The 12,264-nt window shown below is 45.3% G+C and overlaps 1 protein-coding gene across 3 annotated transcripts in view; it reads left to right on the forward strand.

Annotated features, from left to right (window-relative positions):
- FGGY (FGGY carbohydrate kinase domain containing) overlaps window positions 1-12,264 on the forward strand; it is a 387,944-nt gene that overhangs the window by 178,840 nt on the left and 196,840 nt on the right. For all 3 annotated transcript variants that reach the window (XM_044238342.1, XM_044238340.1, XM_044238341.1), the window contains exon 7: window positions 6,338-6,466. In XM_044238342.1, coding sequence (XP_044094277.1) covers window positions 6,338-6,466 — 129 coding nt within the window. The remainder of the gene's footprint in view (window positions 1-6,337; window positions 6,467-12,264) is intronic.

Consider the following 12,264-nt stretch of genomic DNA (forward strand, 5'->3'; position numbering starts at 1 on the left):
CCCCATCTCCCTCTTCCTGGAGAGGATAACAGTTCTGTTGACCATTATAATGCATTTTCTGTCTCCCAGCAATCCACACAGTCATTAATTTCTCCTGCTGACGTCAGGAAGGAGGATTATGTGTGTGTCTGAAACTGTTCCCAAAGTGCTCATTAGTCATAGATAATTGAAAAACTGGTAGGGAAAAATTTGGTGTAATAGTAGCCCCCGCCTGGGGAGAGGGACTTCAACCACCAGATAATTGTAGGCCCCAGCTCTTGACCGCTCCCACTGCATCTGCCCGGCTGAATAGGAATTCAGTGGACATGAGCCCACAAACCCTCAGAGTGATTACTTTTTTATACCCCAACGTGAGTGTGTGTTGATAGGGACAGAAGCCAGCCAAATCGGGAAAAGACGTGACTTGGCCTTGGACCTCTCCTGCCTTCAGGCTGATGAGCAGGGTTTGGAAAATGTGCCCAGGGTACTCCTTAAATTCATTTTGCTTTTATTTTAACTTAAGCTTGTTAAAAGTTTTGATCACAAAGGAAATACAAGGTCATGGTAGAAAGGAAGCACCAATCTTAGGGAAAGTGCCCTACCCTGGGTCCTAGTCCCTGCTGTAATAATATTCTGCATACTTTTCTAGGACTTTTGTGGAAGTAGACATGCCTGTGTTTTGGTCTGCTTTAACAAAATTCACAAATGGGATCACACTCTGAACACTCTTGTGTGTCTTGAAGGCTTCACCAAATTTATCTTGAACTTTCTTCCAAGTTCATACCTTAATTCTTCCTCATTCATTTTAATGGCTGTGTCGGGATTTTTCTGGATACATGTGCCCTGATTTATTTACCCAGATTTGTGGGGGAAACACCTTTAAAAAATGTACACAAGGAATGTGTGTTAAAGGTAGAAGAGTTTTAGTTTGAAGTGGCGGGGGGGTGGGAGGTTGGGGTACCAGGTGGTGGGTATTATAGAGGGCACAGCTTGCATGGAGCACTGGGTGTGGTGAAAAAATAATGCATACTGTTTTTCTGAAAATAAATAAATTGGAAAAAAAAAGGTAGAAGAGTTTTAGAAATTACAAGGTTGGTAAAAAGAAAAAAAAAGTAGTTATAATTTCTTCATCCAGAAACAATCTTCTTTTCTTTTTCCCTCAGTAATGAATTTTTACAAATAGCCCATCTACCCGCTTTGTTGTTGTTCTTAAGATGAAGTCATACTCTGCGTCATATTTTACAGCCTGCATTTCAGTTGGTTTGATAGTTTCACAGATACAAACTGTTTCCTGTTCTAGCCTTTCTCCACTGCAGGTTTATCTTCTTAAAAAACAAATCTTGGTGCTCAAAGTTGTTGGCCGGCAGGGCCTTACTGCCTTAGTTGGGGCTCCCTCCCTTTCTGGAGACGCATACTTCTCTGCTCCTCCCTGGTTCCCCTTTTGCCAACATACTGAATGCCTCTAACCCTCTGTCCCCCTCAGGGCTCCCTGCAGCGAACTGCTTTTTGCTCTAATGGCATCCATTTCCCCTGAGCTTTCTAGCTCTGAAACCAGCTATCCGCCACCTGTCTTACCAGATGAGGCTCATATGTCACCTTCCTCTGGATTTCCTGCCTTCCCCTGGGCCAACTCACTGTCCCTCCTCTGTGCTCTGCGAATACCATGTATGTTCCACCTGCCGAGCCCTTGATGAGAGGCTGAGAGCCTTGGTTTACCCAGAGCCCTGTGTGAACCTCTTTCACTTCGCCCTCGCACGTCCGTGTTCCCACAGGTGGGCAGAAATACACAGGGGCCACCACGGATGCATGGATGAACGGGCGAACAAAGGCTAGGAGACAGCCGGTGCTGAGGCTGTGAGCTCTTGATTACGTCTGGGAAGTGGATGCTGTGGTTAACTTAATTTCATGGTCAAGGAAGAGCCGAAAGGGGGATTATTTCCAGGAAAGTTGTCAAGGCGTACTAAAGCTTGCTTCTGACAGCCCCTCTAGTCCCTCAAATGCACCCCTGGATGATAAACTTAAAGCATGATCTGATGGGGTGATTTCTCAGAGAGTCTTTCCTTTTCTACCATCTTCTCTTAACGCCAAGCTGTTTCTTTCTGGTCTCAAAATCAACAAAGCTTCTTCCTGCTTTTAGTCCAGATAGACTGTTCCTGAAGGTTGTGGTTCCAGTTCAAAGGAGGATGTAAATCTTTGTGCATGTTTATTTTCATTTTGGGACCACTGGTCTGAGGAGAAGGCCTGGCTGACTGCCCTAAATTGGCTTCTCCAGCAGCAGATGCTGAGACAGATTTGGGGGTACAAGGTGGTTATTAGGGGCTGCCCCTGTGATTGGAAGGGAGAGAGGGGGGCATTGCGTGGTGGGAGGATTAGAGCTATAATACAGTCCCACGCCCCTTGGCCAGGCCAGCAGAGTGCTCTGGAGTGAGTGGTGCCCATCAGAGGCCTTCTGCTCCCAGTTTGCTAAGTCATCAGGTGTGGCTGCCCTGGGAAAGGGGTCACTTTGGAACAGCGGCTCAAAGGAGCTAGCAGCCAGCAGCCGTCTGCTGATTTTTCTCCCATTCCTGGGCCACAAGTCTGGCATCTCTGTAGCTCCCCTACTCCACAAATGCAGGTGACTGCCACAGCCTGTCAGAGCCTCTTCACAAAATCTCTCCTGTTGCCTATTTCTGCATTTCTCTTGCCCATTCCTTGATGGAGGTCCTCATCTTTTCTCTTACCGAAATGGCTCCACCAGTGTTCTCCCTGACCTTGTCTGTCTCCTGCTGCGCGTGGTCCCAGAGATATCTGGGAAAGTGCACAAATCCCACCACTTTCGCCCTAGCCTGAATGCTTCTCCAGAGGCTCACGGTGGTCTTCATCATGGAGGTCAGACCCCTCCGTCTGTAGGCAGTGCGAGCCCCGTCCCCACTTCATCTCCAGCCTCATCTGCCCTTCCACGCCCAGCTCCTCTTCCTCCGCACTACGTGCGTTTGGCTGTCTCCTGTGTTTTCTTTACTTCTGTTCCAGATGCCGCCTGTGCTGAGGAATCTACCTGTGGTCCTCCGGAAGCCTTTGGAAACTACTGCCCGGAAGTCTTCCCAGCATACGCCATCTTGCTAATCCTCCTCTCTGGAATCTTTTTTTAATGAAAATTATACCCTTTATGTTTGTGAACTCGGGGATGAAGGTGTAACCTTTTTACCTTCCTATGAAAATTAACTCTTTAAAAAAAGTCTGAAGGTAGTGAGCATGATTTCCAAACAGTGCTACTTTTTAAACATAATATTCGTTCCAAAAGTGCTTCTTTTGGGGCACCTGGGTGGTTCAGTCTGTTGAGCATCCAGCCTCTTGATTTTGGCTGGGGTCCTGATCTCAGGGTCTTGTGATCGAGCCCCACCCATGGGGAGTCCGCTTGAAATTCTCTCTCTCCCTCTGCCCCTCCCCCACCCACATGTTCGAGCACTCTAAATAAGTAAATAAGATCTTTAAAAAAGTAAAAGAGCTTCACTTGTTTTCTTCATTCACCTAATTTTTTTAAAAAATACATATACTGATGTGTAATGAATGAGAGTGCAGTTTTGTGTCCATCAGAATGGAATCCGTGGGCTGTGCTTCAACACTTACACCACTTGACTGTGGGGAAATTACTTTCCCTGTATAAACTGACTTTCCGGGACGCCTGGGTGGCTTGGTGGGTTAAAGCCTCTGCCTTTGGCTCGGGTCATGATCCCGGGGTCCTGGGATTGAGTCCCGCATTGGGCTTTCTGCTCAGCAGGGAGCCTGCTTCCTCCTCTCTTTCTGCCTCCCTCTCTGCCTACTTGTGATCTTTCTCTGTCAGATAAATAAATAAAATCTTAAAAAAAATTAAGAAAAAAATTAAGGGCACCTAGGTGGCTCGGTGGGTTAAAGCTTCTGCCTTCGGCTCAGGTCGTGATCCCAGGGTCCTGGGATTGAGCCCCACATCGGGCTCTCTGCTCAGCAGGGAGCCTGCTTCCCTTCCTCTCTCTCTCCCTGCCTCTCTGCCTACTTGCGATCTCTGTCTGTCAAATAAATAAATAAATAAATCTAAAAAAAAAAATTTAAGCTGACTTTCCCCATGCATCTGTGTGGTGTGGACAGTGACAGTATCCTCCGCCCCATCACCGGAGCATCCTGACTTTATCTCCTAGATATGAGCCACATACATAATTTAAAACTTTTCAGTAGCCACATTAAGGTAAAAAGCAATAGGTAAATTAATGTAAATGTATCTTATGCAACCGAAAACACCCAAAACATCATTTCAGTGTATATTTGATGTAAAAGCTATTAATGAGACATTTTACATTCATTTTTCCTCTACTTCTTCGTACAAAGTCTTTGACACCTAATGCGTATTTGCCACTTGGTACATCCCAATTCTGACACCAAATTTTCATTGTAAATAAATAACTTGGGTTTCTTCAGTTAACATTGAAAATGTAGATTTGCACACCAGTGTGGTTTCAAACATAATTCAAAGTTTTTCAGTAACTGAATTGAGTATCAGTTTTTGTTCTCGTTTCTTTTCTTTTTTTTTTAAGATTTTATGTATTCATTTGAAAGAGAGACACAGCGAGAGAGGAAGCGCAAGCAGGGGAAGTGGGAGAGGGAGAAGCAGGCTCCCCGCCAAGCAGAGAGCCCGATGCAGGGCTCGATCCCAGGACCCCGGGATCATGACTTTAGCTGAAGGCAGATGCTTAACGACTGAGACACCCAGGCGCCCCTGAGTATCAGTTTTTAAATTGAAATGAATTAAAATGACATTAATGGAAAATTTAGGTCCTTGGCGTTATTCCAGCCACATTTCCAGTGCTCTGTCTGCACGTGCTGAGTGGCTACCATATTGGGCAGTGAAGCCACAGAACGCATTGTAGGGGTTTCAGTCTTTTGTTTGCTTTTCTTAGCTAGACTTTTTTCAGATTCAGTTATAGAAGAAGCTCATTAACTAAAATAGATAAAAATGGTGTTGTGGAGGGGTTTTTTTGTTTCTAATTAGAGGAGGTTGGTCAGCCACTCAACCTTCTGCTTCCCTCAGCCCCCACCCTCTCCTCCACCTCCAGGAGTCCTGAAACACCTCAGCCTACTCCTGGAGCTCCGTGGAACAATTAACAAGTGGTAGGCATCTTAGCGCTGAGCAGACTGCTGACCGACTGTTCAGAGTCTTAGAATCTTGGTGCTCAGAGGGCTCTCAGCATGTATGTGGGTCCATATATGGGTGGGGGTGGACTCACATATACAATGCAGAAATACTTAGTTTACATTTCTTGGCAGGGAGAAGGGAAGGACTCAGCCTCTTCTAAACACCTGAGAACAGATAGGTTTCTTCATTCTCTTCTGACTTACATGGCTCTCGGGGTCCTGATCTCATCTCCCTAACTAGGTGTGGGGCAAGGACTGCCTTTTACAGCACCATAGTGCCCACACAAAGCAAGACAATCAATAAATTCTTTTTTTTTTTTTTTAAGATTTTATTTATTTGACAGACAGAGATCACAAAGTGGATGGAGAGGCAGACAGAGAGAGAGAGAGAGAAGCAGGCTCCCTGCTGAGCAGAGAGCCCGATGTGGGACTCAATCCCAGGACCCTGAGATCATGACCTGAGTCGAAGGCAGCGGCTTAACCCACTGAGCCACCCAGGCGCCCCGACAATCAATAAATTCTTAACTGGAAGCCTGACTGACTGCAGGAGTTCAAGGTCACTTGAAATATCAGGATCGCTGCGTTGCACAACCCCAAAGAACACCATTCAGATTGTATTCTGTGGTTGTCCAAGTAGCGGCCTTGTCAAGTTTGCAGGGTTTAGACTGGGCTCTTTTTTTCACCAGAGAAAAACTTCGAAGACATTTTTTTTTTATTGGAACAGAATAATTCCCCCCCTTATCCTCTGACAGGAAGCAACTATACAAGTAAATGTTCTCAACTTCCTTAGGAAACTGTGTCCATCAGGGACCGGTATGCACGAGTGCGTGTGTGTAGGGAATGCTTGTAGAGCTGCTGCTGTGTTAGGAAGCCTGTTTGGAACAGTTTAACCATTTTAACCTAGTCTTTAAGAGGCCACTGTGTTTATATCTTTTGGAATTTCCCGTGAATGGAATCTTTCTCCAGTTTGAAAGGTGCCTCGGAGCTCTTGATTTTATAAAGTACCACAGAGCATAACCCATAGGAACCAAGGACATACACCTAAGTCACCAAATGAGGAAAAAGGACTGTTTGTGGTGCATGGTTTTTATCTTCATGATGTTGAGGAAAGGCAGAAGAGAGGGGAGGGAGTGGAGAGGTTCCCTGAAGAAAGCCTTACGTTTGCTTTTGTGTTTTTCAAACTGACAGATGTTTGTTTTTCCTCCTGTCTACGCAGGAAACCAAGTGCTGCCTCCTGGAGCTTCTCTTGGAAATGGGCTCACACCAGAGGCAGCGAAGGACCTTGGCCTTCCTGCTGGAATCGCAGTGGCAGCTTCGCTGATTGACGCCCACGCAGGAGGCCTAGGTAACTGCTCACTCCGCATGCGTGAGCAACACTGGGTTCGAGTGGAATATTCCTCCAAACCGAACACACTGTTTTCCTGTTTCTAAAGCAGGGATCAAGGGAAAGTGGTTCAAGATACAGGAACAGAAAGCCCTTTTACAGTTAGGCATTTGGATAGAATTATAGAATTTTATCAAATGGAGAATTTACTTATAATTTTACTGATTTCTCCGCACAGAATAATAGGGGAAAAAGGATCTGAATTAATATCTGGATGGTTCTTTGGTTAACTGAAAATTTGAAAAAGAAATGTTAACTTCTAGCTAGCATGTATGGTGGTGGTAGACTTATGTATGTTTTTTCTAAAGGTATTCCAAAACCCAGACATGTCTAATTGATTTGTTTTCATAATTTTGGCTTCCATCCTATATCCAGTTCCTTGAGTGTAGCCTTCATTTCATCTCCTAAGTAACTGTCACATCTGGCATTCAAATGTGGTCATTACTTCAAAGACCCAATAAATGCTAACTGAGTCTTAGACATGGTGCAGCAAATTTGAAACCAAATCAAACCAAGGTGTCTCTTCCCCAAATCTTAATAGGAAAGTGGACAGTGAGATAAGGGTTACAGTCAAGTGTGATGACTCTCTCCTCCTCTATATCCTTACTGCTGTTTTTCTTTTCTTTTTTCCTCCCTCCCTCCCTTCCTTCCTTCCTTCTTCTCTCCTTCCCTCCTTCCCTTTCTTCCTCCGTTCTTTTTTTGGGAGGGGGGGCGTGCAGATTCTCCATATCTCTCATGCGACTATAGCCATATTTTTCCCCCTAGCCTTTCTTTGTAACAGTGTTGTTGGTTTTTCATATTATGGTTAAGGCTTCATGTGATCAGTGTGGTTGGTCACGAGCATCGCATTCTCAGAATAGGTCCAACTGCAATAGAAAACATCAGAGTACGTGTCACACGGTAAGGGGAACACTGTTTTTATGGAACTTCTGTTTATGCTTTATGTGTAGTGCATGTGCATACGGGCCCGTAATGAAAGTGAATTTCTTACTATGGATCATAGTCAAAGAAACGTGGAAATGTACCCTATCCCATAATTTGTATCAGAGGCTGCAGGTGACTTTCAGAGACTTACACAGGAAGACCTGTGCTTCCAGAACTCAGTTTGTGTAAACACGTGTGTTTCTCTCTTCCCAGACCGACTGGTTGGTCCTCTACTGCTCCCGCTGGCTACCTTGTACTCTAACTTGAAGACTCGTTCGTAGCAGAGGTTTTCTTTTCTGCATAGCCTTCCATAAAACACTCAGATTTACTGTAAAAATCTCTAAGTTACACTTCTTTCACCACTTTTATCTACCCCTAGTGGAGAAATGATCACATCGGATTGTAATCACTGATTTATCTGCTTGTCTTTTTTAACAGACCCTGAGCTCCTTGAGGGCATTGTATTATTATTCTTGTCTCACCTGCACTGAGCCCTGGATCAGGGTCCTGTGGGTGCTTGATAAATTCAGTAAATGAATACAGTCACATCAAGGCAAGAATAAGGTGAAACGACCTTAGCCTGGAGAGTGGAAGTTCATGTTTTCTTAAGCAACGGGATAATAAGCAGTGTCTGGTTCTTCTACACAGTCCACAGACATCCAGAGCAGGCCAGTGCTCATCAGTCTACAGACGTGGCTGTCTTGTTCATCTTTGCATGTTCAGGATCTAACACCATGCCTGAGAAGTTGTCAACAGCCAGTAACGCATGTGAGTCGGTTGAAAGGTAGATAATACTGAGTTAGAGACAAGGGTGATTCTCTCCCTTTTTAGTGTGAGCAGTGTGTGCTTTTGATTAGCATGACATGATTGTGGTTTCAGAGAGCAGGCACAGAGAGAACTTGTGGTCTGGAGAGATAGGGAGTTTTCCTGTCCCTTCGTAATCCTGACATCCTGTACCACATTTGAGGCCAGGGAATCTTTCTCCATCATGCTTTTTCAGTGTTCTTGCCCCCACCCAGGTGCCGAGTGCTGGGCTTGGACCACTGTGTTCTGAAAGACGGGCTGCACCTACGGGGCTCCTGGTTCCTTGTCAGTTTTCCAGACCTCCGGAAGGGACGAACCAGAGCATGCCTTTTCAGTTCGGGCCAGCACTTGCTGTGCCCTACAGGGCACTTGCTGGGTGTAGATACTCAGAAAGTGTGGGTTGAATTGTACTGGGGGAATCCAGGCTATTACAGGACACCCCCCCCCCACTACCGCCTTTTTCTTAGATCAGAGACATTTGGTGATGGGAATTTTACTCCTTGAGGCTTTGGCTGAGGCTTTTTGTTCCTTTTAATTAAGCTCATCAGTTAGTGAGTTTCCCTTGTGTTTTCCACAGGTAAGTTCTTTACGTGGAAACGTAGAATAAGGACCTTGGATTCTTTAAGGGCTAAGCATAGGCGCTAGCGGTTTCTGGGAAGGCACAGGGAGGGGCTTCTCTGGCAACTGTGAGTCAGTCAAGATCATAGTTTTAACCAAGTTTTGTCCTTCTGTGTACTTTCTGATACTTCCTCCTCTCCCCTTTTGGCCAGTTCAGGATTAGGGTGTCTGGGAAAGAGAGGAGGCCTGAAACAGAGCCTTCCTTTTGCTTCTCACCCTGCCTGTGCCCTCTGAATCCCTGAGGGTCTTGGAAAGATCATCCACCATCCAGCCGCATAGTTACTAAAGAAACATACCGAGTGCTTGCAGACTTGCCAGTTACTGGTCCGGGCTCTGGGGGTTATGGCGGTCAACAGAGCAGACCAAACTCCATGCCTTCTGAAGAGAAAATTCTGTTGGTTCTTTCCTGGCTTGCGTGTTTGTTGCTTCATAATACTGGTTGGAGACAGCTGCTGTTGTGATGTTATGGTAAGGGCTCTGAATGTGAAATTTGAAGATCTGGATGTACATTCTTACTCTCTCTACCCATGTTCCTTGGGTCAAATATCTTATCTCTTCACTCCTGTGTTTCCTCTTCTGCAAGAAGAGAGAGCAATGCCCCCCACCACATATATTCACACACACACACACACACACACACAGGGTTGTTTAGAGAGCCAGTGATGTGAGTAGGTAAAGCAGCTGGCACATAGTAGGCACGTTGTTATGAGGCATCTCTCTTTGGTTTTCTCACTCTGGAATCATAATACCTGATGCAAAGTAAGAGCTTTCACATTGAAAGTTCTCCGAATTACTACCGTAGTGAGAAGTGTACTAGGAGAACTGTCTTCTCTTTGGGTGGACAGTTGGAGAAGAACCTCAGGCTTCTGGACTCTGTGTGCCTTCCCCAAATGTGCCCTAACTGTCCTTGTCTGGCACTTGGTAACAGAATGCAGGATTCACTGCTTTAGATAGTGTTTCGGTGGAGGCCAGAAGCAATCTCAAGAAATGGGTAGATGAACTCCATGCTCAGAAATTGCTGAATGTCAGGTTCAGAATCCAGCTCTGGAGGTCAGAACTGGAGGCTGTGCAAGCCTCCCGCCAACAGGCCCTGACAGTCACAGTCCCTTTGGGTGCTGACCCGGCATGACCTACCTTGGACCCTGCATTCTGACTGGTAGGAGAGGTCGGCACTCTGCTTTGGAGAAATCTCCCTGGGCTAAGGGAGTCTAAGGGAGCCAGGGACAGGAGGATAAAGATCCAAGAGGTAAGTAAAATTCAAGCCATGCTTTTTCCAATTCTAGAAAAAGAAGAGGAAGGACTTTGTGGGAATAAAAATCAAAGATTAAAGAACATGTTGTTCTCAAGGTGCTGGTTAGTAAGTTCTCCAGCAGACAGCCAGGAGATAGGAGTAGCTTTGTTTGCTCTTTGTGGGGGCGGTTCTGGCCAGGGCTCCTGCTGCTGATATTTTTCTAGCTTATAAAAATAGTATTAACTTTGTTCCAGGTCTGTTCTTGGCTCCAGCACCCCAGCTGTCCTGAAAGGCAATAACAACCCGATTTCTGCCTCAGGCTCTCGTTCTAAATTTATCAGACAACCTCTTGATTATCCCTCAAATCTTGACTCTGGTGCCACCTCCTCTGGGAGCCTTCCCTGACTCCCTCGAGCTGACTTGAGCACTCCTTTCCCTGTTCCCGTGTATCTTGGACTTGCTTCCCTTTTACTGTGCATGTCACCCAGTCTTGTGTGTACATCTTGGTCTCATTTACTAGTTGACAGCTCTTTGAGAGAGAGTACTGTGTCATTTCATCCTTCTATCACGGCAGCCTGCACAGGGCTTTGCCCATAGAGGACCCTTAACACATGCATGTTTAGTGACTCAGTGAATGGAAGGAATGAGTGCATCCCCTCCACGAGGGACAGATGCTACAACACTGAGAGAGAGTAACTTCTCATTACAGAGGCAGTTATCCCTACACAGTAGGTGTACGCTAGCTCAGTTCTCCAAGTAGCAAAAGTTGGGTTTGGGCAGTCCCTGATCCGCTCCTGGATGTCTGGAAATTGGTGTTCTTGGGTCCCATCATGTTAGCAGGTGTTGGCTAACAGCAGACTTTGTGCCTGGGTTTAGCATTGCTCTTTGCTTCCAGATACTGGATTCTTTGTCAGGTGTTGAATTGGCATAAATTGTTCATCTGAGTTTCAGAGTCATACCAGAATGAGGATATTTGAAATTCTCCCTCGCTCTTTCCCTCCCTTCTTTTTTTCCATTCTTATTTTTTTCTCTCAATAGCAGAAGAATTGGTTTAACCAGTTTGATAAAAAGGGCTTCTGGTCCATGCCCTCCTAGAAAAACCTAGTTTGTTCCAGTGAGCAGTAAAACTTGTCAGCTGCCCCTCTGGCCACAATCAGTCGTCTAGGAGCAGTGTTGATTCTCAGCACAACTTTATACATTCTATTATTTTGCTCCCATTTATTAAATGAAACAATGAGGCTCACAAAGACGACCTGACTTGCCCAAAGCCACACAGTTAGTAAGTGGTAAGTCATTTAAATCCATGCCTTCTGATTCAAGAGCTCACATTCTAATTCCTGTGCCATATGGAATGGCGTATCTATTAAGATGGGATCCAGTCTACTCTTGAATTTGACTCTTAATACCATTTTCCCAAGTAACAAATAGTACCAAAATGATTTCAGTAAATATCTATTGACAACCAGCTACTAGTTGATAGGCGTATTAGGTGAATCTGAGAGAAAATTAGACTTCTGGGCATTTATGGTCTAATAGAAAAAGTAAGCATTCAATAAACAGTAATAATTATATGTACCAAGTGTGGCGAGCTTCAGAAAAATATAGAATATGCCCCAAATCAAGACTTGAAGAATTAAAAGGATCCCTAGAGGACATGGTGTCTGGCAATGTAAGCACAGCATTTCTTACCCTGTTAGGGCATCTTGGTAAAACAGAACTTATTTAATCATTGTAACTGTTTAGCTTCAGTTAGGCTTTCTTCTTAATAATCACTCCAGCAAGGATGACATCAGCATGATTAATAAAAACAAGTAGCAGAGCCACTACTCTTATTGGCACTGCTGCCATTAGGACCGTTCTTCCTTGCCCTCTGTGCCAAGTGCTCGGCCTGACCCTTTACCTGCTCTATCTCTTGTCCCTCACAAGTATCCTACTCCGGAGAGGTTATGTCCCATCTTGTACATGAAGACATTGAAGGCCAGAGGCGGAACACTTCCGTAACCACATAACTCATGTCATGGCAAGATCTGGGCAAGGTCTGCGTTTGACTCCACAGCTCACCTTCTGTTTGTCTAGACCGGTGGTTCTCAACCTGGGGTGATTTTTAACCCTACCTCCACTGCAGGGGCCACGGGGCCATGTCTGGAGAGTTTTTGGCTGTCAGACTGGCGTGTGGCGGCTG

This window comes from Neovison vison, chromosome 2 (assembly GCF_020171115.1).
Source record: "Neovison vison isolate M4711 chromosome 2, ASM_NN_V1, whole genome shotgun sequence".
Lineage (NCBI taxonomy): Eukaryota > Metazoa > Chordata > Mammalia > Carnivora > Mustelidae > Neogale > Neogale vison.